This window comes from Urocitellus parryii, chromosome 4 (genome assembly GCF_045843805.1).
Source record: "Urocitellus parryii isolate mUroPar1 chromosome 4, mUroPar1.hap1, whole genome shotgun sequence".
In the NCBI taxonomy this organism is placed as follows: Eukaryota; Metazoa; Chordata; class Mammalia; order Rodentia; family Sciuridae; genus Urocitellus; species Urocitellus parryii.
The window spans coordinates 157,798,971-157,825,527 of NC_135534.1; the positions used below are offsets into that span (position 1 = coordinate 157,798,971).

The window sequence follows — 26,557 nt, forward strand, 5'->3', positions numbered from 1 at the left end:
GATAACTTTGAGATACTGAAGAAGGGATGGGCTATTTTACTAGGCAACAACTAATTCTGTATCCTAATTTTGGGAGCACAATGAAGTTAAAAGCAACCAACAGTCCAACAAATTTTCAGTGAAAATATAGAGAAGGATAGGTAACAAAAAAACATTTACAGAAGTGGTCAAAGTCAACAATGGGGAGTAACATTTCTGAACTTCAGATCACTTTTTAAAATACTCCCACAAGAGGCTAAAGCTGCTCATATAGCCCCCGAACAACTAAGAAGTCAGAGGCAAATGCTGTATTTATAGTCTTGTGGCTTATGATTATTTTATAATATAAAAAAAATTATTCAAGAATGTTTAGAGTTTCACTGCTCATTATCTTTGTCTTTAGTGACACAGAGCATTTTTATAAAATTATCTCCTCACTATAAATAACAACAAAAACAAAAAAAAAAAGTTAGAGTGTAAGACATTTCACAGGAAAGAAAAGTATTTCAGAGAAAGAATTCAGAAGTGACAGTCTAAAGATAACCAGGAAAACAAAGACATGAAGTCTAACAATCATCATTGCTATCATTTTTCATTCTATTAATAAAATTATTTTATACAATAAAGGGGAAAGAAATCCCCCATGGTAAGTATATACCATCTCCAAGTATCAAAACTTAAGGGAAAACAGATTTGAACTTGATTTACAGTGCACACATTCAATGTAAACCCTGTCAGCCGCTGGATTTACTTTACTGGCTTCATGGGTTTCCACCTGTGCTTTTGTTATTTTTGCTGGTCTTTAGGGGTAGGCCTGCTGGTGGTATAACAAGAATATATCCTGCATTCTTTCTCCACCAATATATTATCACCACTCTTTCTATATTTATATATCACAAAGAAGAGAGGATGAGTACAATTTTCTGCAAAACCAACAGTTAAAACTTATCTGCACTTTCAGTTTAAACTGAAAAAGAATTCACAGGGTGACTGCCTCCAAGAATCTCATCCTTCACTCAGAAAATAATGAAGCCTGAAATATCATCTTCATATATGGAAGATTTTTCTAACATGGGAAAAATTTCACTTCAAAAGGCTTCATAAAGTCTGGAAAATGAAATCTATTGTTTAAAAAACCCATGCTAGCTTTAAGAAAACCCAAAATTTAGAATAAAAAAATACTTACTGCTCAGTTTCCATTTGTTCCTCTTGCTTGCGTTTTCGATCTGCTGCTTCTTTCTCATGCTGGCCTTTCAGCATATTCCTCCTGTGAGCAGTCTGAAAGTTTCGTCCACCCTTTCTCTTCTGTTTGAGAATCAGGATGGATTTAATTAACTATCAAGTCAGTGACTAGTAGCTGTAATGACAATCTCCAGAGAAAAATAACTAGTTTTGAGAGACGTGTTTAAATTAGTAATTTTAAAAAACACAATTGAATTTTACACATCTCTGCTCTACAATCTTCACTTTCCTTTATGATTGTGGATTTAATAGTCTTCCTCCTGTCACAGTAATTTTATGTGAATACTGATAAGCACACTGCTGAGCCTATTTTGTTTAAAAATTTTAGCTTTGAAATATTAAAATGTGAGAAAAAAACAGGTGCAGTGGTGCATGCATGCCTGTAATCCTAGCAGCTTGGGAGCCTGAGGCAGGAGGATCAAAAATTCAAAGCAACTGGGAGGCACCAAGCAACTCAGTGAGACCCTGTCTCTAAAATAAAAATGACAAAAATAGGGCTGGAGATGTAACTCAGTGGGCAAGTGCCCTTGAGTTCAATCCCCAATACAAAAAAATAAATAAATAAATAAGAGAGAGAAAATGTCTATGTGACCTGGATCTGTACATCTCTAAGGCTATTCTGTTTTTCTACACAAAAGGACACATAGCTTCTTTTTTTTTTTTAATATTTATTTTTTAGTTGTAGTTGAACACAATAGCTTTATTGTTAGGTGGTGCTGAGGATCAAATCCAGGCCTTGCATGTGCTAGGCAAGCACTCTACCACTTAGCCACAACCCCAGCCCAGACATATAGCTTTAATAAGTTTCCCAAACAAGATTTAATGGCATCCAAATAAAGTTACATATAAATGACTAAACATACAATAAATAGGCACAAAAATTTTCATTGGGGTAAATAAAAATATATATAGAAATACACCTTATATTTACATTTGTCTTCACATCACAGCCAACTTGGCTTATTTCCTATATTCACTTATTTTCCTAGGTGGGATTATTGGAAGTACATATTCAATTTTCTGACTATAATTGTGAGAAGGGAAGATATATACAGAATAGAAAATTAAGTTTCAAATGTACTTGTAATGTAATTAGTAGAAGTCTTTTAAGAAATATAAGAATCCAGGTTAGCTTTCACAAAAATACTGAATACTTACTAGGGTACAGCTTAAAAACTATCTAAAAAGAACTTAAAACAGAACAAGTATTTTATATGATATATAAACTTTCTACCTTTTCACCTTCTTGATCATCTCCTTCTTCTTCAGAATCAGAGGTTGATGTAACCCCTGTTTTAGCTAAATTTTTCCTTTTTGATTCAACTTCTTTTTTCCCCTCTTTTTTGTCAGGCTCTTTTCTTGGTTTATCTTCTTCCTTCTGACCCTCTTCATCCTTTTTAAGCTGCTTTTTGGGTTGTTTTTCCTCTTGCCCCTTTTTCTTACTTTTGTCTTCTTCAGTAATCCTATTTTACAAAATGCAATAATGAGCTTTTATTTATCATTACTTGTCATTCATCTATACTCTTGTACTCACCAAACAAGTATTTTAGATGATAAAAATAATCCACGTGCACACCTGTAATCCCAGCTACTGGGGAGGCTGAAGCTGGAGGACACGAACTCAAGTCCAGCCTGCACCACTAAACAAGATCCTCTCTAAAGAAATGTAGCAGTATTGCTACTTAAAAGTCAATCTAGAAGCTGGAAATGTATCTCAGAGGTACAGTCTAGTATATACAATGCTCTGGATTCAGTTCCCAGCATACAACATACTGCGCACCCATACAAAGTAAATCTACAGAAAAGTAAAAGAAATTCTGTAACAAAACATCCTTTTGATATAAATTAAAAGATACAAAATTAAAGTGTCGTTAGGTTAATAGAAAGTGATTTTCCCCCATTTTCCAAGTTTCCTTTCATGTAATTCATTTGTTCAAAAACATAATTTGAGTACTAGCCATGTGCCATGGTACTTACTGTTTTTAACTCTGAGGAAATAGCAGTATATAAGATGAGCAAGATCCCTGGATCTTGGTGTGTGTTTGGGGACTATATTTTAGGGTTGTTAGTTTGATGATTGGTGGTGGTTTGTTATGGGTTTTTTGTTTTTTTCCTGGATGCTGGGAATTAACCAAGGGCCTTGTGCATACTAAGCCCACATTCTATCATGAAGCCATACCCTTGACCCAACTTATGGGAGCTTATATTCTATGTATTTGTAAGGATAAATTATTTTTTTTTTTTAAGAGAGAGTGTGAGAGAGAGAGAGAGGGAGAGAGAGAGAATTTTTTTTAATATTTATTTTTCAGTTTTTGGTGGACACAACATCTTTGTTTGTATGTGGTGCTGAGGATCGAACCCGGGCTGCACGCATGCCAGGCAAGCGTGCCACCATTTGCGCCACAACCCCAGCCCCTATTTTTTAAAAGTAGACACACTCAGAAAAATTGAATTGCAGAAGTGAAATCAAATGTCATTTTTGAATTCCCCAAGAAGCACTCTTTTAAATATATGGCAAATTAAGCATGATAACAAACAGTACTAAGCCGATTACAATCTAAGTACTCCCACACATTGTTAAAATAATTCAAACTACCTAACTTATTCAAATATCCTAATTATTGCTGGATAATAATTATGTGAATATAAATAGTAGAAACAGGCTATAAAAGGATAATCAGATGATGCAAATGCTAACAATTACTTTTATGGCATATGTGTTCAACTAGAGAACTCCGTTATAAAGAAATACATCAACTTAAAGCTGTCTAAAAACTATGACCTTGGGCTAAGGATATAGCTCAGTTGGTAGAGTGCTTGCCTCGCATGCATAAGGCCCTGGGTTCAATCCCCAGTACCACAAAAAACAAAACAAAACACTATGATCTTTTTACTGTCCACGGAATTTTACTGAGATTTTCAAAGATTAAGATGGATCCCATGTCATTTGGTCCAATGCCATCCAGATAAATGAGAAATGTGATGCAAAATGTCACATAATAAACCCACTGATCCCCCCCCTACCAAATAAGTGCTTCCTTGAATACTTAGGAGACTTAAGTTGGAAAAGAAAAAAATGTCATCTTTTACATCTTCAAAAATGTGTCAGAAATCATCACTGGGTGTGCTTATTTTCAAATGTCAGATGGGTTTCACCTCTTTTTCTTAAAAATGGTAATATTGTCAAGTCAAATGTAAAAACAATTTCTGTGGCTCTTAATATCAACTGACTGCTTTCTTCAAACTGTTTTGGAAGGAAGTGGCTATTAAAAAATACAAACTTCCTCTCACCCAACAAATCTACTCCCTGTAACACATCTTAAACCAACAAACTTAAACACAAAAACAACAGATAATGTTTGTGTGTGCGCACAAGATGCACTGGGGATTAAAACCAGGGCCTCGGGGCTGGGAATGTGGCTCAAGCGGTAGCGCACTCGCCTGGTAGGCGTGCGGCCCGGGTTCGATCCTCAGCACCACATACAAAGAAAGACGTTGTGTCCGCCGAAAACTAAAATAAATAAATAAATATTAAAAAAAGAAAAAAAACCAGGGCCTGGGGCATGGGTTTAATATATGTTAACTTCTAATAACTTAAAGACTAATACACAACCCCAAATCTCAGTGGCTTGTTAACAAATTTGTTTTACTTTATGTGAACATTATGAGTTGCTTTTAGCTCTTCAAGTGCTATACCACTGAGCTTTATCTCCAACCTAGATAACAATGTTTTTTAAAAGCAAGCATCCAAATATGGAAAAGATCTTAAACATGATAATACCTATACATGGAATGTTTTACGTATGTTTTTTTTAAAGTGGCTTTAGAAAAATATTTTCATTTGTTGTTGATGAACCTTTATTTATTTACATGCGGTGCTGAGAATTGAACCAAGTGCCTCATACATGCTAAGCAAGCACTCTACAACTGAGCCAGAACCCCAGGCCCAGGCATGTATTTTTTAAATGTGGGGCTGGAGATGTAGCTGAGTTTTAAAGTATATACTTAGAATATAGGAGATCCCTGGGTTGAACATCTAAGCACCACAAGGGAGGAAAAAATAAAAGCTGGGCATGGTGGTGTACTCTTGTACTCCCAGCTACTTGGGAGGCTGAGGCAGGAGAATCACTTAAGCCCAGAATATCCAACCCAGCCTGAACAACATAATGAGACCAGACTTCAAAAAACCAAAACCAAAAAGACTATTTTAAGGTCAAAGAAAGGGGATTACTTCTAAGTTTTTTGAACAGTATCAAAGCAAAGAAGTCTCATGAATCTAACTATCACTACTTGCCACCTTTCATGAACTACAGACTTGTAACAAACTCTCTCTCTCTCTTTTTTTTTTTTTTTTTTTACAGTGCTGGGGCTTACCCAGGGGCTCGGGCTTGCTGGCAAGCACTACATCACTGAGCTACATCCCTAACCTGGCAGATTATCTTTTTAATAGTTCACGGGACATTGAGAAAATTATAATTTTCAAGTCTTTTTTTAAAATATTTTTTTAGTTGTAGGTGGACACAATACCTTTTTATTTTTATTTATGTAGTGCTGAGGATTGAACCCAGGGCCTCACACATGTAAGACAAGTGTTCTACCACTGAGCCACAGCCCCCCAGCCCCTCAAGTCTTCTAATATATGTTAACTTAAAGACTAATACACAACCCCACGTGTCTCAGCGGCTTGTTAACAAATTTTTCTTACTTTATGTGAACATTATGAGTTGCTTTTAGCTCTTCAAGGCTCTGTCTATACTATTATTGCCATTTCAGTACCCATCAGGAAGAAATAGTCACTAATACATCCACGTTGTTCTCATGATGAAGAACATAAGTTTCAAGAGTTTATGTAATTTAATGCTGCACTCCACTCACAATACACAACCAAAGGTAGCTACACCCAACGCCCAGCATACATTCAGCAGGAATAATAAATAAATGTTGTGAGCTCCTGCTATTTTAGGATTATCTACTGCCTGAGCAAAAAGCTCACTAATATAGAAATTGTATCAAACAGGGATCTCAGATATGCTAACAAGTGCTCTATCACTGAGCTAACAACTCCCAACCCCTTTACAAATTTTTAATTAACAAATAACATTATTATTTATGGGACACAATATTATTAATCTGAAGAATATATACAATGTGTAATGATAAAATCATAGTAATTAGCATTTCCATCTCCTCAAATGTTATTCTGTGTTGGGAACTTTCAAACCCTTCTCTAGTTATTTTGAAATATAAAATTATTATAAACTACAGCTATCTTACTGTGGTATACAGAACATCAGAACTAATTCCTCTTTTATCCAAAAATATTTTCATGCTGGTTATCCAACCTCTCCCATAGCAAGAATTCCGTAAATATCAACTTCTCATTTTCTTTTCTTGGCAGTTCATCTTATGTCTTATTCAACCTTAGCCCCTCCATTCCTTTCTGCTGCCCCAGCTGTCAATGACCCCTATTCTACTTTTTACCTAATATATCCATGGGTAAACTGTAGAACTATGACAACTTGAAAGAAGGAAATGTGGTTTGGGGTAAAGGGGTTTCAAGGTAGAATATCAGTAGCTTGAACTGATTATTACCAAGATAAAGTTGATATGGTATTTAAGAAACTGAGTTAAAAAAAAAAAAAAGCCTCTGTTTCAAGTAAGGATATAGGATTTTCAAATTCCCACATCCTAGGGTCAAAGATATAAAGGGTATAGCTGCTAGCCTTAAGAATTCAAACTGGAATGCCTTAATTCTTCAGATGGACACATGACTCCTGAGGGGTGGTTTCTTAGGAAAACCTATACACTTAAATGCCTATAATTAATTAAAAAAAGATAAGAACATATGGGAAAGTATTATAAGTGAGACCACTGAAGCTGACTAGAATTAAACACACAGTATGTACTACCAAAAATGACATTGTATCAAGAGAAAATGTGATCTAAAAAGGCATGCTAAAGCCTCTGAATCCATATAGTCTGAAAGTCACTGAGAAAGCAGCTCAGCTGACAGGAAGGGCAAAATTAGATAATTTCCATAAGAATCAGCAAAAACCCACGGAGACAAAGGGACTAGAAAGTATCCTTCAAGGGAAAACTGGGGCCTAATCAGGAGAGATTCCTTATATTTAAAAATAGGGGAATCTCGCAATATTTTCCTTCCAAATTGATTTCCCAAGGAATAATGACTGCAAACTTGTTTACCTCCAGGTAAACGATTTCTTAATATCGCTGCAATAATTAAACCATGTTGTGTTTCTGTGCCACTATTTTTTAATTGACAAGAACTATTTATGATGTAAAATGTGATGTGTTAGTGGATGTATACATTTAAATGGCTATTTAACTCCTATTACCCCGTAGATTTTTTTGTTTTAGTGGTAAGAACGCTTGGAATCTATTCTCCTTATAAAAAGTATACAATAACAATATATTATTGTTATATGTTACTATTTTTTAAAGTAATTTTCTTAAAAAAAAAAAAAAAGAGAGAGAGACAGACAGATCGAGACTGGGTCTTGGCTATAATGCCCAGGAAAGCCGCAAACTCCCAAGCTCAAGTAATCCTCCTTCCTCAGACAGAGGAACTACAGGTGTGTAATACTTTAACAGCTAGCTTAGAAGTAAAATAGGAGTTGGGATTGTACAGCACTTGCCTAAACACATGTGAAGCACTGGGTTTGATCCTCAGAACCACATAAAAATAAATAATAAAATAAAGTCTTTAAATATATTCTGGTTGAAAAGTACAACTCTAGTAATGTTCTATAATTAAGTTCCTATAAAAATAATTCGTTGATCCAAAACTTACATAAGCCCATTCTTAATATACCTCATTTAAGCTTTCCCTGCAAAACTCTTTTTTCCCCCCAATACTGGGGATTTATCCCAGGATTCATGCATAACTAGGTAAGTATTCTATACCACTGAGCTACACCCCCACTATTTTATTTTGAGACATGGTGTCTCAACTAGGTTGCCCAGGTTGGCCTCAAACTTGTGATGCTCCTGCCTCAGCCTCCCAAGTAGCTTACAGGTATGTGCCACCTCCAACAAAATCTTTAAACACAACAGCTATAAAAAGGTTTTCCTCCTTACCATAAGTGGTTAATAAAGGCAGCAAAGGGGGAAAATGTTTACTTTTTTTTTTATAACTAAGTGATTATTCCAAAATACTTAAAAATCTTAAATATACACTACAATTTTAGCACCATTTTAAAATAAAGCACCTACTCTGAAGCAGCTAGAAATACTTGTGGACACCACTTCAAATATATTCTCTCAAATTCCTTCAACAAGACTATCCTGCCCAATTTTCTTTTAGATTTTACTCTCTTTTACCAAAGTAACATTATATCTTCATATACTTAAAAAAAAAGTCTTAATAATAACCACATATTTTCAGTTTTTACCAATTTTTACATTTTACAATCCTCCCCATGATTTTTGGAAATATCAAAATAGGAATAGTAACATCCCTTAAAACAAGAGAAAACTTGTAAAAATGCAAGTGATATATCCTTGTTTGTAAAAGGTTTCATTTATTGAATAATCAATTATACATTAAAAATCAACTCACATGTCACTCTCTGAAGGACAGGGCTGTTTTACCATTTTGGGTCTGCCTCTTGGTTTTGGAATCTTGACTTCTGTAGCTAATATTCATGTGGAAAAAAAAATTAGTTTCCCTTTAAAATGCAAATCTCATTATATAAAGAGTACAAAATTTTATACATCAAGAGTTTATTATTTAGTGGCCTATTACAGATAACAATAATTTATTGTTTTAAAAATCATGAATCAAATGAGAAATAAGCCAAAAAATTTAAAGATCAGCTATTATCAATTTGTCATTGGTATGCTTGAGAGGGCTTAAAACAAAATTTTTCATTTACCAGTAATGTCACAAAATTTAACTTTAAAGTATCACATATGTTCCTATCCATATCAGAGTATTATATGTACATTTATTTATACACACACATCTTTGGAAAGCTTATATCAAAATTCACTGAGTTTTCTAACACCCTTAATTTGACCCATTACAACACTATTAAATTCCAAAACATGTAAATAAATTCAATTCTCCCCTCTGGCTATTATGCATCGTAATCCTTTTTCAATAAGAATCCTATTATGAAGTAGAAAAACATTCTCTATTTTTGTTAATTTTCTTTTGCATACTCTGTATTAGGAAGGTCCTTTTCAAGAGATTTACAACTTGCCAAATTAATATTAATGCTAATGAGAGCTGCATATTATAAATATCCTCATAAACAAAGAATGTAGTAATTTAATATATTAACAGCTATTAATCAAAGGCTGTGTTTCTTCTTTGAATATGGCTCCATTTACAAAGTTTATGCCTCATAAATGATAAAATAAGCCCATTATTCCTGGTGGTTTTAACCCCACTCTAGTGTCATTTGCCATTATCTGTGGAAAATTTAATGGGATTAAAAACAAAAAGAAAAAAAAATTCACGATTATTTCAGACTTAAGCACTGCATAATGACATTTCTGTCAAAGACAAACTGCATGTACAATGGTGGTCCCATAAGATTAAATGGCCTACTAATGTCAAAGCCTTCTTAGTTTTTCTACATACCCTCTATGATGTTTGAACAACAATGAAATTGCTTAATGATGCATTTCTCAGACCATATCTGTAACAGTCATTAAGAAAATGCATGGCTGTAACCAAATGCCTATTTACTTCATTCCAAAACACTTGAGGCAACAACACTTTAATGGATTGGAATATTAATCACAAGCCAAGCAAATATTTAAACATTAACAATCCTACCTGCAGGTCGTCCTCTTTTAGGACTCACTTTTAGATTAACAGATGCTGATGCTGTTGTCACTACTCCTGCCTCCTCGGTTTCTACTTGTTTTTCTGCCTGAATTACAAAAATTCAATTAACTTATTTAATAAACAGTATACAAAGTTTAATTTAATTATAAAAATATGCTAGTCAATATGAGTCAACAAATATAAGCAAAATTTCTAGATGATCTTTTCTGAACAATCAACTCATTAGAATAAAATCCTCAAACTTTGCTTATAATTTTAGGGAACAATTCTTCATTTAAAAATATAAAAACCTCAGTTTTTGAAAATGCTGACTAAAAAAAATCATTTGTAAAAATAAAGCTAATACTTTTGATGCAATGGGAACCAAAGCATAATGCGATGATGCTATAACTAACGTACTTCTTTCTCAAAGTCTCTAACTTTTGTTAATACTCAAAAAAAATTTATTGGTACATTAAAATTATACATAATAGTGGGCACATAATATATTTTTGAACCAAGACTGGTATCTGATGTTTTCCCCTTAGGGTTATTCTTATTTTCTATAAACAGGAATCTTAGCAAATTATAATTCACTCTGATAAATTTTGGCATTAACTCTCCTGAGAATGGTTCCAAATAAGAATCAGTAATTACTGAGTAAACATTATAGTAGAATAAAGGTTAAAAATGACAGATCAGATGCACAAGGCCCTGGGTTTAAATCCCTAGTGCCACAAAAAGGAAAAAAAAATTAAAAAAAGGTCAGGGCTGGGTTGTAGCTTAGTGGTACAGCACTTGTCTACTTCATATGTGAGGCACTGGGGTCAATCCTCAGCACAACATAAAAATAAATAAATATATGTATTGTGTCCACCTACAACTAAAAAAATTTTTTTTTAATTTTTTTTTTTAAAGAGAGAGACAGAGAGAGAGAGAGAGAGAGAGAGAGAGAGAGAGAGAGAGAGAGAGAGAGAGAGAATTTTTAATATTTATTTTTTAGTTCTCGGCGGACACAACATCTTTGTTGGTATGTGGTGCTGAGGATCGAACCCGGGCCGCACGCATGCCAGGCGAGTGCGCTACCGCTTGAGCCACATCCCCAGCCCTTTTTAAAATATTTTTAGTTGTAGATGGACATATACCTTTTTATCTATCTATTTATTTGTATGTGGTGCTGAGGATCCAACCCCGTGCTTCACATGTATGATGAGGCAAGCACTCTACCACTGAGCTTCAGCCCCAGCCCAAAAATATATTTTTAAAAAATGACAAATCAGAAAGGAAATGCAAACATGTAGCAGTTGGTACTGATCATAATAGCAAAGGAAGGAAAGAAACTGAAGGAGAGATCAAACAGAAGAATGAAAGAACCATTTAAGAGCTGCTTTCCCATGGTTTAGAATTCAGCATTAACTACATTAATAAAAATAAAAGCATTCAAAATATGTATAATCTTATCTCTTTAATAAAAAGGCAGTTTACCCTTTTAATCAATAGGCTATATGATTTGCAAACACGATGCTCAGTGTGATAAGCATGTAGAAAATTTGTATATTAGTTACTGATGATCAATAATGATCAATACATGGGTACCACCTTTCCTTTCTGAAAGTATTAGTATGAATGAATACTGGAAATAAATAATGTATATTTTAGCAAATCCATTTCTGAGAGTGTATTCATTTCTTCTTTGCTGGTTTTAAAAACATTATTATTGCTTTTACAATTGAAACATAATAGTGCATAATCAAGGTAAAAGTTGAACCCAAGACTACATGAGAGCTCTTTCCCAGATTAACTGAGAGAGCGCAGTTAAAATTCAGTTCAAATCCATCAGCTATTCAGAGCCAAAAAAAAAAAAAAAAAAATCCCCCAAAACAAACAAACAAACAAAAAACCCCACTTGGAAATAAATCAAGACAGCAAGTAAGAATTATAGGTGTAGTGGATTATTTGCAGCAAAAACAATAAGTTCATCAATAATTAATAAAAAATATTTTAACACTTATACTAAAGACCAATTCTACTGCAGACATGGATTTATGGCTATTAGAGAAAACTCATAAGTCAAAATCATTCCTCATGAAAACAAAAAATATTTGATCTAGAAAAATGACTAATTATTAAATACACATATTTAAATTTTTAAATGCAAATATTTTGACTAGATTCGTGTCCACGTATGGTACTTGATCTCACTTGATCTCACTGAGACCTCTAACCCTTTCACTCATTTTCTCTGTATCAATTACCCTACTTTCTAGCTATACTACCTTCCCTTGAGCCATCCCACACACAAAATCCTCAAGGGCGTACTATTCATGAGTTTCCTCAGTCTCTCTGCATCCTTGATTTGTAGCACCTGTCCCACAAAATCCCATATGATCCAATTCTATTATATTATTGTATAATATATATATAATATAATTCTACATCCTATGTTAGAATTCCCAAGCTCATACTGAGCCTGCTGGGGGCAAGAGGGGGAACAATAAAAACATGCATTCACTTTAAGCAATCTCAGTTGGGATCTCAAAGCCATTCATTATATTCTTTAACCCCACCTTTTCTCAGAATAGCTAGCATAAATTTGTCATCCATTCTTCCTTTTACTATATCTAAATGTCTTGCTTTGAGAATTGGGTCTGGTTGATTGAGCCAGTAAGAAGTAATTCCCTTGATTTCCACATCTCCCTAGAATTTTTATAGCCTCCTCCTCCATCCTTCCCTGTATTGAAGAGGCCTACCTCTTCCTTCTTTGGTCAGTTCCTTCAAATGTGCCCTCTCTCTCTCATATCAGTATGTACTTACATTCCATATCTTCAATCTTTTCTAGTTGTGCAAAGAAAAAATGTTAAGGCATCTACAGCAAGTACTTTTTCATTTTCAATACTTTACCTTATCTATGCAAATCCTTGCTGAGTTGCTTAATACTTCTTCCTTTGCTTCACAGATTTCAAAACTACTTTGTAACTTTACCACTAAACATTTTCTCAGTCAGGGGGTGTGGTAAAGTACTTGCCTAGTGCTCGGGGTCTTGGGTTCTACTCCCAGTACCCAAAAACATTTTATTCTACAATTCACTATCTGATTCCTGTCCTTTTCATTCATCTACATGGAACTAAAGTACCTTGAGGGAACCTAACTAGACCTTACTGGATCCTCTATCACTCTTGTCATTCTTGAAATCCTCCTCTCCCTTGTTTAGCTTCATATCCTCTCTTACATTTCTCCTGACAATTCATTCTCAAAAGAGTTTTGTAGAGTTACCTTCCCTCTCTTCCATTATATTCCCCTGGAATTCCAATTTCTGCAATATGTCCCAATAAACATTTTCCCTTGATCTCACATATCTCATATCTTCATATCAGCAACTGCATCTTTTCTTTTCCCACTCTGGTGCCAGAACAAAATGTATGTTCATCATGATTTCCATAGGTGCTTCAATTTCTTCTCCCCACACATCTGATGCCAAACCAGCATTCTCTGTCTTCTTAGTATCTAGTCACCCACTCGAAAACCTGGAAGTCATTCTAAATTCTGCCGACTCTTTACCATCCACTTTCAATCATCAACTTACCCACCTAAAGTGCTTTTAAATTGCACCTCTCACCTCCACTATTAAAAAGAACCTATAAGGTTCTTGATCATTCCAATCTCATGCCAACTCTTTAGAAACTCCTTCAATAACCTAGTCAGTTATCAAGTCACTGTTCTAACTCCCCACGTTACCATTCTTGCTCTACATGTTTATAAGCATGCACTGTAGATATCACAGGTTCCATTCCAAATCACCACAATGAAGTGAGTCACAAAGTTTACCTTTTCCCAGCATATATAAAAGTTATGATTACACTATACTATCATCTATTAAATATGTAATAACATTATGTCTAAAAAAGTATGCACATATCTTTATTTAAAAATACTGGGGCTGGGGTTGTGGCTCAGCAGAACAGTGCTTGCCTAACACGTGTGATATAAAGTAAAATAAAATAAAATGTATTGTGTTTACCTACAACTAAAAAAGTATTTTAAAAAAATACTTTACAGGGCTGGAGAGGAGACGTAGCTCAGTTGGAGAGCACTTGCCCAGAATTCATGAGGTCCTAGGTCTGATGGCAAGCATCACGGGGAAGACAAATTATTGCTTAAAAATGCTAACCACCATCTCAGTCTTTAGTGAGTTATACTCTTTTTGTGGGGGGAGGACCTCACCTTACCTTGAATGTAGATGACTACTGACTAACCTGTGTGGTATTTGCTGAAGGATAGGGTGACTCTGGCAGTTTCTTAAAATAAGAGAACAATAAAGTTTTGCTCCATTGACTGACTCTTCCTTTCACAAAAGACTTCTTTGTAGCATGTGATAATGTTCATTTTACCAACAGAACGTCTTTAAAAACTGGAGTCAGTCCTCAAATTCTGCTGCTGTATCAACTTACGTTTATATAAATTCTTTGTTGTCATATCAACAATGTTTTATAGCACCTTTACCCAGAGTAGATTCCACCCGAAGAAACCACTTTCTTTGCTTATCTATAAGGGCTATAGAGCAGATGTTGTGTTAGAACACTAAACACAACATTTTTCTCACCAGACATCTCCATCAGAGCTCTTCAGAGACCAGGTGCATTACCAATAAGCAGTATATTTTGAAAGAAATCTTTTTTGTGTGAGGAGTAGGTCTCAACAGTGGGCTTAAAATACTCAGTATACCAACTGTATCATCATCCAGGCCTTTTTGTTACATTCTAGAGCATAAGCAGAGTAGATTTAGTATAATTTTTAAGTACTCTAGGATTTTCAGAATGGTGAATGAGCACTGGCTTCAACTTCAAGTCACCAGCTACACTGAACCCTAATAAAAAGCAGACGTTCCTTTGTGGCTTTGAAGCCAGGCATTAGCTTTTCTCTAGCTTTAAATTCTAGATGGCATCTTCTTTCAATGTAAGGCTATAGCCTCTACATTGAAAAAAATCTGTTGTTCAGTTTAGCCACCTTCATATCTTAGTTATCTTCTGCAGTTTCTACATCAGCACCTGCTGTTTCAACCTGCACTTTCACGATACAGAGATGGCTTCTTTAACTTCATGAACAAATCTCTGATAGCTTCAATCTTCTCTTCTGTAGCTCCGGCACCTCTCTCAGCCTTGAATTGAAGATATATAGGACCTTGCTCTAGATTAGGCTTTGGTTTACAGCAGTGTTGCAGCTGGCTTTGATCTTTTCAGACCACTAAAAATTTTCCATATCAGGAATAAGTCTGTTTCACTTTCTTATTCTTACATTTACTTGAGTAACATTTTTTATTTCCTCTGAGAACTTTTCAGTTTACAACTTAGTCTAAAAGGCCAAGCTTTAACCTATCTCATTCAGCTTTCAACAGATCTTCTTCACTAGGCTTAATCCTTTTTTAGCTTCTGATTTAAAGTGAGAGGAGTGTGACTCTTGCTCTCACTTGAACATCAAGAGGTCATCATAGGGTTATTAACTGGTCTACTTTTGATATTTTGTCACAAGGAATAGGGAGGTCCATAGAAAGAACAGAATAGTCAGAAAAAAAAAAAGATGTGTCCTATCTCATATGCACCAAAACAATTAGAACAGTAAATCAAAGATCATTAATCACAGATCACCATAACAGATACCATATTAAAGTCTGAAATACAGTGAGAAATTTTCAAAATGTGACAAGAGAGACACACAGAGCACATGTTCCTGGGAAAATGGCAAAGACCTGTACAACACAGAGTGGCTACAAACCTTTAATTTATTAAAAATAGTTTGCATTGCAAAGTGCAATGAAGCAAAGTACAGTAAAACAAAGTATGCCTGTTTCTGTCTTTTTCTTTTTTTGGGGTACCAGGGATTGACTTCAGGAGACTCAACCACTGAGCCACATCCTCAGCCCTATTTTGTATTTTATTTAGAGACAGGGTCTGTCTCACTGAGTTGCTCAGCCCCTCACTGTTGCTGAGGCTGGCTTTGAACTTGTGATGCTCCTGCCTGAGCCTCCTGAGCCGCTGGGATTACAGGCATGCACCACCACACCTGGTGTATGCCTGTTTTCTATCTTGATAAAAATGTGAATTCAACAAGAACAGAGACCTGTTTCCTTACTCACTGCTCAATTCTGTGCTTGGATCAGGAAAGCTGTACTAAAACTCTGAATGAATTTTTCAGTGAACTGGGCTTGCTGCCCCAATTGAACTCCCACCATCACACTGCATTAATAAAAAGGAAGCATCTAAAATATACACAATTCAATGGCTTCCCCCCACTTAAGTTCCAGTTCTATAGGATAACACTGGGGATTATGTATCTGCTTCCATCCATCTTTAAAGTATGGTAATGCTGAAATGCAACACTGTATTCAAACATGCTTAAAATGAACATTTTCTCTATGTGCTTATATACACTATTTGACAAAATGTCTCAATATCCTTTCTCTCCATCCTTCACCTGCCTGACAAAATTCTGTCTACCTTTTAAAATCTCACTAGTTATCACATCCCCTCTCCCATGCATATATCAAAGGATAAAAAGCCATTATAATTATTTGTTTTCATATTTTACTTCCTCATAAAATACTAAACTCTTGATTTTCTATCTCTGGTATATATGTCAGAAACATAAGTAGGAGAGAAATAGGTGTGACCAAAACTTCATAAGAAGGAAATTCATAACAAATTAAAAGCCTGCCCAGATACCTATCCCTATATAGTCACTCAAACTCTCATTTCACACAACACTTCGACACAGTAACAACATAATGATGTGTAACACTTACACAGCACATAAGTATTTAGGGACCAAGATTTATCATAAACATTTTGCATGCATTAAATCATTTAATCCTTTTACCAACAATACTACAAGAAAATATTACTATCCACCTATTGATTTTACAGAGAAAACAAAAGCAGAGTCATAAAAACTGTTGCATTTTTTTTTCTTTTTCAATACACCTTAAGGATACCATAGTTATATCACCAAGAAAAAAAAAATCAGTTTTGCTAACATAACCTACCCTTTAAAAAATTAAAGGTTCAGAGTAAAAGGTCAAGTTTTAAAGGCAGTTTCATTATTTCTACTCTTTCTCAATCCAAGTAAAATAAAAAATTTTAAAGATACTTAAGATTAGTCAGTGAAATTACCTTTCTCTTTCTCCCCCTTCTGGCAGCTTTTGGAGTGGTTATATCAATTGCTTTAGTCACATCCTTAAAAAGACAAAGCAAATAAAACTGAATAAATCAGGACAAGGCTAAAAGAAACTTTCTTAAACTTAAGCCCCAAACATGTTTCAGCAAAAGAACTAAAGAAGTTTGTTTTACTTTTCTGACCTTTGATATTATAAACATTAAAAATCTTGCTGGTACACCAGAAGTTTGTCTATTTAAATTATAAAGCCACTTTTTCTATAGAATTCTGGATATTAGGGCTATGAATTTTAAAGTGGCTTAAACTTTGGAGGTCATCTAACAATCATTTCATGAAGTCTAGAGGGCTAAATGAGTATTCCCAATCACAGAAGTGTAAATCAATATAAGTTTTAAAGAATTCAGCTTAATGTTTTTTCCGTACATCCCTCCATCCCACAATCCTCTGCTTTAGAAAAATATTCCTGGGGGTTGGGGCTGTAGCTCAGTGGTGGAGCATTTGCCTAGCATGTGTGAGGCACTGGATTCTATTCTCAGCACCACATAGAAATAAATAAAAATAAAGTCCTATCAACAACTAAAAACATAGGAAAATTTTTATTTTTTTATTACTTAACACTCATCTACTTTATAGTTTTGCACTTGTGTTTTGCACATGAAAATAGCTTCAAATAAAAACATCTGTGCATCTTAAAGACAACAAACACTCTAAAAAAATACTTACCATAGGAAATAAGTCTTAAAATGTTCTCATTCATTACTTTAAAGATTGCTTCCTACTTTGCCAGGTCAACTTGTTTTACAATTTCTTTCTTGCTACAAAAATGGGGTTTAAGAGGGGCTGGGGTTGTGGTTCAGCGGTAGAGTGCTTGCCTAGCATGTGGGAGGCATTGGGTTTGATCCTTAGCACCACATAAAAATAAATAAATAAAAATGAAGGTATAAAAAAATGGGGTTTAAGAGTGTAAGAAAAATGAAAACATACCTCATTGCTGGCTTTTTCTTCATGATCAGTATCTTCCTTTGAAACACTAGTTTCTTTTTCTTCAATTTCAACATCAGATGATGTATTTGATTGTTTAGTTGATGCCTACGCAAAATAAACACTATTAACTTCACAAATTTTTACCTAAAATTTTTTTCTGTTCACAAAAAAAAAAATCAAGACTGTTTGCAATAAGAAAAAGTTACTGATTTGTGTTTCATAGGATACTTAATTTTAAAACTATTTCAAAGGCTACTATAGGTTGATCATTCCTAAAGAAAACCCCAAATCTACAACTTTTTGAATGATAATTCTTTTTGTTTTAAAAGGGGGGGGGGCGGGGGGCATGCCAGGCATGGTGGTGCACACATGTAATCTCAGCTTCTGGGAGGCTGAGGCAGGAGGATCACAACCAGCCTCGGCAACTTGGCGAGACCCTATCTCTAACTAAAATATAAAAAAGGGTTAGGGATGTGCTCAGTGGTTAAGTGGCTCTGAATTCAATCCCCAATAACAAAAATAAATATTTAAAAATGTAAAACTTTCTAATAACATACAAAATTATTTGTTGTTGATGTTGTTTTAGGTACTGAGGACTGAACCCAGGGATACTTAACCACTGAGCCACATCCCCAGTCCTTTTTATTTTTTTATTTTTAAACAGAGTGTCACAAAGTTGTTGAGTCTTATTACGTTGCTAAAGCTGGCCTTGAACTTGCAATCCTCCTGTCTCAGCTTCCCAAATCAATAGGATTTGTGGGGTATGCACCTCCACCCCAGCAGTTATTAACAAAATGATGTAAAATTTTTCTGAAAACTATTCATAACATTATAGAAAATTTTAAAATTCAAAATGGTCAATTTTATTTTTATAAATATATCTGGACATCAGTTTTCCATAAGCCCTGTGCCACGAGGGATGTGTCTGGGCCTAGGAATCAGAATGCATCAAATCAGCAGCAATCCTTTCAGTAGACAAAATGTTATTTGATTTCATTCATATAACCTCCCCAAAAATCTCAATGCAAAATAGAAAATTACAGATATATCTGATGAAAACTACCTGCAGACTGAGTAGATGGAAACAAAGGATAGAATAAACTAGGTGGATAGATGGAGGATAAAAAAGACGAGAAAGGTGCAATCACAAGAGAGATTATCTAAGAGAAACTACAAAACATTTCATAAAGGGCTGGGTTGTGGCTCAGTGGTAGAGCACTTGCCTTGCATGTGTGAGGAACTGGGTTCGATCCTCAGCACCACATAAAAACAAATAAATCAAATAAGATATAAAAAAATTCCACAAGACAATCAATTTTGTCTGTTTGGACAAGTGTACTCCCATTACACAGTCAATGTAATTATGATGGGATGGATGATTATATAACCATTCAAAAAACATTTAGTGAATTATCTATTCTTCCCACAATAACGGTGCTGATGCATATGACACAATTCCTTTATTCATAGATCTAGTAAAATAATCTGTGGCAGTTACAACCAACCATAGAAGCAATTATGATATGCTATGATGAGTACCATGACAAATAAGTACTAGGTGGTAATGAAGGCAAAAAAGAACATCTAATGCAGCCTTGAAACATCAATGATTTAGATACACCAAACAGAACACATGGCAAGTTCTCAAAGTTAAAAAAAAAAAAAAAAAAATTTATTCATGTTCTTCCCACTTTTTGGTACTTTAGGCCTTAATAAAAGGAACTAGAGTAAAGAATCACCTCAATGTTTTCACAAGATCTCCTCTGACAGCTCTCTAGTCCTGGTTTGTGCTGAGCACAGGGGTGCACACCTGTAATCCCAGCAATTTGGGAGGTTAAGGCAGGAGAATTGCAAGTTCAAGGTTACCCTCAGCAACTTAATGAGGTACTAAGCAATTTAGCTAGACCTGTCTTAAAATAAAAAATGAAAAGGGCTTAAAATAAAAAATGAAAATTTATGGGGCTAGGGATGTGGCTCAAGCGGTAGCGCGCTCGCCTGGCATGCGTGCAGCCCAGGTTCAATCCTCAGCACCACATACAAACAAAGATGTGTGTCCGCCGAAAACTTTAAAAAAATAAATAAATATTTAAAATTTGCTCTCATAAATAAATAAATAAAAATTTATGTCATGGATAAATTAACTCTGGACAATAATATAGAAAAGGAGGCATAAGGCTGCTCTTCTGGACATCAATAATTTGCATTTTGCTCTAAGTCACACATTTAACCCACGGAGGTTCATATTCTGATATAATTCTGTGGATTTAAAAATTAAAGAAAATAAGAAAATTCAAGCACACACTAAATTTAAAATCCCAAAATTTAAAATCCCAAATTTAAGAGTACAAATGGTGTAGTTAGTGTGCACCTAGTTAAATAACCTCAAAATATACACAAGAAAACCTGACAGAATTAAAATGAAAAATGAACAAATCAATCATGGTAAGGCGATGAGAACACTCATTCTTTTGCAGTTGATGAAATAGGCAAAAAAAAAAAAAGCACAAATGGCATTAATTTCAACAACGTATTAAATAAACTCTCAATCAGGAGTTAACTGATGATTTCTCAGTTTTCTGAGATCTCTTTAGCCATGCAACTAAAAATTTCAAAAATTCATTACACATTAAAAATCAAGGTTCAGCCTCATAAATAAGAACAATTTAACCTAAAATCCACAAGGCTTTTAAATTAGTATTTATTTTCCCACAGGCAGGACTGTGGTTATTTCCCAAGATTGAATAAATACTAAATTTTATGTAATATGACTCACCTGTTGACTTGAAAATTTCACTTTTGGATTGTTATCTATTTCCCATAAACCTTCATTAAAACCTTTTCGTTTATTTGGTTTGCCATATTTCTCCTTATTTTCTGAGTAGGGAAATATATCCTTTGGTCCTAAAAAAGCACTGAAACAAAAGGGGAGAATATGAATGCATGGCAATCTCAATTAAATATTATTAAATAGCACTATCCTATGATGTACTTTAAATGTGTTAATTAAAACAAACAATGATCATTTTAAATCCTAATGATTTCATTTTATTAATTTAGGACAATATCACCAAGGTATGAGAAGGCTCTGATGAAGTGTTATTACAATTTAAAGTTCTTTAGGTTCTTTTTGCTTACAGAACAATTAAATGGTCCCTGATATAATTATAAAGTTTTTTTTTTATTTTTTTGTAATGTAGAGGAATGAACCCAGGGCCTCACTGATTCTAGGTAAATGCTCTACAACTGGGCTATACTCCCAGCCCCCAAGTACTTAAATTCAATAAAAACCTCCTAGATCCATAATCCTAAGAGAAAAAAAAGACCACAGAAGTTGTGCAAAAATGCGAATGCACTTACCACCAATGAACTATACACTTAAAAATGGTTAGAACATAACACTAATTTATATTTCAAAATAACTAGAAAAGATTTCAAACTGTCTCATCAAAAAAATACTATCTGAGGAGATAGGTGATGAATATGCTATGTACCAATTTAACTCACTACATATATATGCATGTATTCACACATGTATATACAGACATTGAGATATTCACATATATCTCAAATATTTATAACTCCAACTTTCACACTTTATCCCATAAACATGCACAATTGTGTTAATAGAAAAATGGTTAAAACAGTAAATTCTGTTATTTTTTTATAAGAGAAAAACACAAACCCACGCTGGGCATTGTGGCACATGCCTGGAATCCCAGCAACTTGGAAGGCTGAGGCAGGAGAATCAAAAGTTCAAAGGCTATCTCAGAAATTCAGTGAGGCCCTAAAGCAATTTAGCAAGACACCATCTCAAAATTACAAACAAACAGGGCTGAGGATGTGGCTCAGTGGTTAAGGACCTCTTGGTTCAATTTCCAGTACAAAAAAAAATTGAAAGAAAAACACAAGCACACACAAAAAAAGACACAACACCATTCATCAAACCTTTAACTGCATTCCAAATATAATTTCATTTCAACAAAATTTGGTACAGCACCTAATTTGTGAACACTGAATTCTAATGAACTAATGCTCCTATAGGATATACAAGGTGTGATTCCTACAGTCACAACATTTTCATAATCCTGTCCATACACAACCAGTTTAAAAATACTTTACAAAATATACTGCTGGTTCACTAACACTGAATTCACAGCCAACAACTTACAGAAATTGTGCTTTCTCCATAAGGTAAATCATAACCTTAAGAACTTAAGAACACTAAAAAGAATTTTAGCACTATGTTTCAGGACTAGTTAAAACACACATACACAGAGCACAGAAATGCAAAAGCTTATGGTGCTATGTAGACTGTAAAAACAATACTTACTAAAATAAATAATTTGGGACTACAAATAAATTCTAATGAGTAGACAAATTCACAAATATATAATCCATAGATAACAAGCACCAATTGGTTCTGTGTATTCAGATACCTTCTCCAAGACAGACCCCTTATGTGTCCCTTTCCTATATAAATTCTTTAGAAAGTGTCAATTCTAAGCCAGGCACAGTGATCCATGCCTATAATCCAACTACTTGGGGGGCTGAGCCAGGAGAACTAGTACCCAGATTAAAGTCCCAGTACAAAAAAAAAAAAAAAAAGCCTGTCACTTCTATGAAGGTAGACATTATGTATGAGTTATTTTCACTACAATGGACCTGTACTTGGGCTTTTTGTTTTTTCTGCAATGCTAGGAATTGAATCCAGGGCTTCATGCATTGCTAGGCAAGCTCTCTACTGTTGAGCTACACCCACAGCCCTTTTTATTTTGAAATAGGATCTTGCTGAGTTGACCAAGCTGTCCTTTTATTTTTAACCTGTGATCCTCCTGCCTCAGCCTTCAAGTTGCTGGAATTATAGACATGCACCCACTGCACCAAGTTTTATATATGTGCTTTCCAAAACAGGACAATGAAATTGACTCTAATTTCCTCTAAAATGTACTAAAACTTAAAATTATTGTAATTAGGTATATATATCACAAATTTTCTACCTGCTGAAATCCTGTAAGAATTAAAGACCTAATGAATACTTACAGGAATACTTTGTAAGATTTTAAATTAAAATTTCCATTAAAAAGAGACTTAGAGGGCTGGGGTTGTGGCTCAGTGTGTAGAGCACTTGCCTAGCATGCATGAGGCACTGGGCTCAATCCTCTGCACCACATAGAAACAAACTAAATAAACAAAATAAAGGTAATTTAAAAAGAGAAAGAAACTTAGAACTCTAAATATAATTAGGGCACATAAAAGCTTTACTGTGCAACACACCTACTACATAATCAATTTTAAATTTAAAGTAAGTTAGTTGAACTGCCACAAAAATTTATTTCCAGTTGAAACAAGCTAGTTCAACAAATTTTCCCTCTTGAAACTTCAAAAGACAATGGTAAAGGAAGTAATTTAAAGGTATAGACTCATAAGATCATATGAGATAAAAACTTTGGAAGCTGAAAGAGAAAAACTGGATCTTAGCCAACAATGTAGATAAAAAGGTCCAACAATATCCTCATTTATAGTTCCAAATCAACATAAAAACTGCTGGCATGAGGAACTACAAGAAGTAAAGGGAATCTTGAAAAATACTTATTACAGGGGTGGGAATATAGCTCAGCTGGTAGAGTGCTTCCCTCCTATGCACAAGGCCCTAGGTTCAATCCTCAGCCCCACACACACCAAAAAAAAAAAAAAAAGTTTAAAATTCTCAAAAATGAGTGTTTTTAGGGAAGACTCTAAATCTAAAAGCCACTGAAAAAAGAAGACTGATCTACCACAATGATATTAATGTGTATAAGGGTTTAAAATAAATATTTTTTACATGCATTATCCACCTTCATCTAAAAGCAGCAGGTACTAGGTATTAAACCCAGGGCCTTGCACATACTAGGTAATTGTTCTACCACTCAGCTACATCCCAGCCCTTTTAAATTTTATTTCAAGACAGGTCTCACTAAGCTGCCCAGGCTGGCCTTGAACAAGCAATCCTGCGTCAGCCTCTGGCCTCCCAAGTGGCAAGAAGTAAAAACAGGCCATCTACTTTATATGACAGTGAGAGGTCAAAAAATAAGCACTCTAGATAATCAATGGGAAAAATTATACTTGTTCCATGATCTTTAAAAATTATCATGACACTAAATACTATTACTGACAAGTTAGAAACATGTAAAGAAATGAAATAGTAAGCCCAATATTATTTAGTACATTGTAACTGAAAATATTAGGAACATTGAGATTAAAGAGTGCCATTTTTTGTTGTTTAAAAAAAATCAAGAGTAATTTGAACAGTGATTTTTTTGATAACTTCTATGGAATAAGCATATTTTCTATACTCATACTCCTTTGTTAAGTTTAGATCATCTTCCAACATTTTATTCTTCAACACTGTGAATTATCTTTAATGTTTTTGTTGGTGCCACATCCTCTAGGACATCTTCATACTTTCTAACCACTTTCCTCATTTACGTTGATAAACTTGTTTTCATTACTTCACTCAAGTTCCTGGGATTGGACATTTAATGTCTCTCCAAATGTGCACATCAACATTCATAAGGTTAGCTACTTATTCTATAACTCTACCTATTCAATTCAAATTAACTTCCAGCATTATTACTGTACTTCATCTTTGCTGGCCAATTCTCTTGTTTCTTTATTTTGGTAAAAGTCACTTGGGTCTATTGTTGGAAACAATGGCCAACTACATACTTGCAGTCTGTATGTTTTGAGAAACAAATACACAAGGACCAATCACCAAGAAACTAGGAAAGTGACACAGTACACATCTGTGATTTACATCTTAATTTGTGGGTTGAAAAAGCTAGTAGCAAATTTTGTAGTTTATACCATGGTGTTTAGGGACAGGTATTACACTTAACTAAGCCACAGTAAATAAAATTCATACATACTACAACTATGCAAAGCTAAATAAAGATGACTTATATTCTTCGCTCTTTATGATTTACCTTTAAAGTTCTCTTTTATAGACACCAATATTTTGACTCCTGCTTTGTGACTTCATTATATTATTTTTTTATCTCTAAATTAAATAAAAGGGCAGGGGAAACAGCTCATTACAGAGCACCCCTAGATTCAATTCCCAGTACCACCACCACAAAAAAAAAAAAAAAAAAAAAAAAAAACAGACTTATCTAGGCTGTTTATTAATGCAATTTGAAAGTCTACTAACTAAAAAAATTCTTCACTTGCTCCTCCTCCCAGATTCTGATATTACTGTTATACTTTCCATTATTTTGCTACTCATGATATACAAATAAGTCATACATAAAAATAAATAAAGGTATAAAAAAAGTGAATTTATGTGGTGCTGAGGAATGAACCCAGCGCCTTACACTCTCTCGAGGCAAGCACTGCATAGCTGAGCCACAACTCTAGCCCCCATCAATTCACTTAAATAAAAAACTACGGATTGAACCTAGGAAAACCTAACGAGTTACATATCACCAACCCTTTTAAGACAGTGTCTTACCAACTTACTGAGGCCATTCTCAAATTAGTCCTTGCCTCAGCCTCTGCAGTACCTGGAATGACAAGCATGCACCACCACATCTGGCTAAATTCACATATTTTAATACATCAAAAATTAAATAATATAGTCCAAAGGAGAAAGTCTGTACAAGTTTAGAAGTTTTTGATGCTTAACATCTCTAGTAATCAGGAAAACAGAAATCAAAACCACAATGAGATAGCATCTCATACCCAATACAATGGATATAATAAAAAAGAAAATGTGGCTGGGGATGTCTCAGTGACAGAGCACTTGTCTAGCAAAGACATAGTCCTGGGAGACATCCCAAACACCACAATAAATGGTAAATGAAAAATAAATAAATAAATATAAAGACAATGTGGGGAAATTAGAATCCTCATACACAGCTGACTTGGAAACATTCTGGCAATTTCTCAAAAAGACTAATTCTAAAGTCAGCATTTGACCCAGGAATTCTATTCTTCAAGAAATAAAAACATATGTTCATACAAAAACTAGTATACAATGGCTGGAGATATACTTGCCTAGCATGCTACAGGTCTGGATTTAATCCCCTGCATGGGAAGAAGGAAAAGAAATCTTGTATTCTAAGTTCACAGCAACATTATTCATAATAGCCAAATGTAGAAAAACTCAAGTCTGTCAAATGATGAATAAGTACAGTACAGTATGACAGATCGATAACAACGGGCAGTATTATTCGGCAATAAAAAGAAATGGGGGCTGGGGTTGTAGCTCAGTGGTAGAGCACTTGCCCAGCACATGTGAGGCACTGGGGTTTGACTTTCACCTCCACCTAAAAAAACAGATAAAATGAAGTCATTGTGAACATCTACAATAAAAATATTTTTTAAAAAAAGATATAGAAGCATTACCACATG

At 34.5% G+C, this 26,557-nt stretch overlaps 1 protein-coding gene across 4 annotated transcripts in view; it reads right to left on the reverse strand.

Annotated features, from left to right (window-relative positions):
- Psip1 (PC4 and SRSF1 interacting protein 1) overlaps positions 1-26,557 on the reverse strand; it is a 45,241-nt gene that overhangs the window by 5,960 nt on the left and 12,724 nt on the right. For all 4 annotated transcript variants that reach the window (XM_077797041.1, XM_077797042.1, XM_077797043.1 and 1 more), the window contains exons 4-10: positions 20,943-21,081; positions 18,170-18,274; positions 17,182-17,244; positions 10,028-10,124; positions 8,801-8,876; positions 2,456-2,684; positions 1,166-1,284 (exon numbers count right to left, since the gene is read on the reverse strand). In XM_077797041.1, the coding sequence (XP_077653167.1) occupies positions 1,166-1,284; positions 2,456-2,684; positions 8,801-8,876; positions 10,028-10,124; positions 17,182-17,244; positions 18,170-18,274; positions 20,943-21,081 (828 nt within the window). The remainder of the gene's footprint in view (positions 1-1,165; positions 1,285-2,455; positions 2,685-8,800; positions 8,877-10,027; positions 10,125-17,181; positions 17,245-18,169; positions 18,275-20,942; positions 21,082-26,557) is intronic.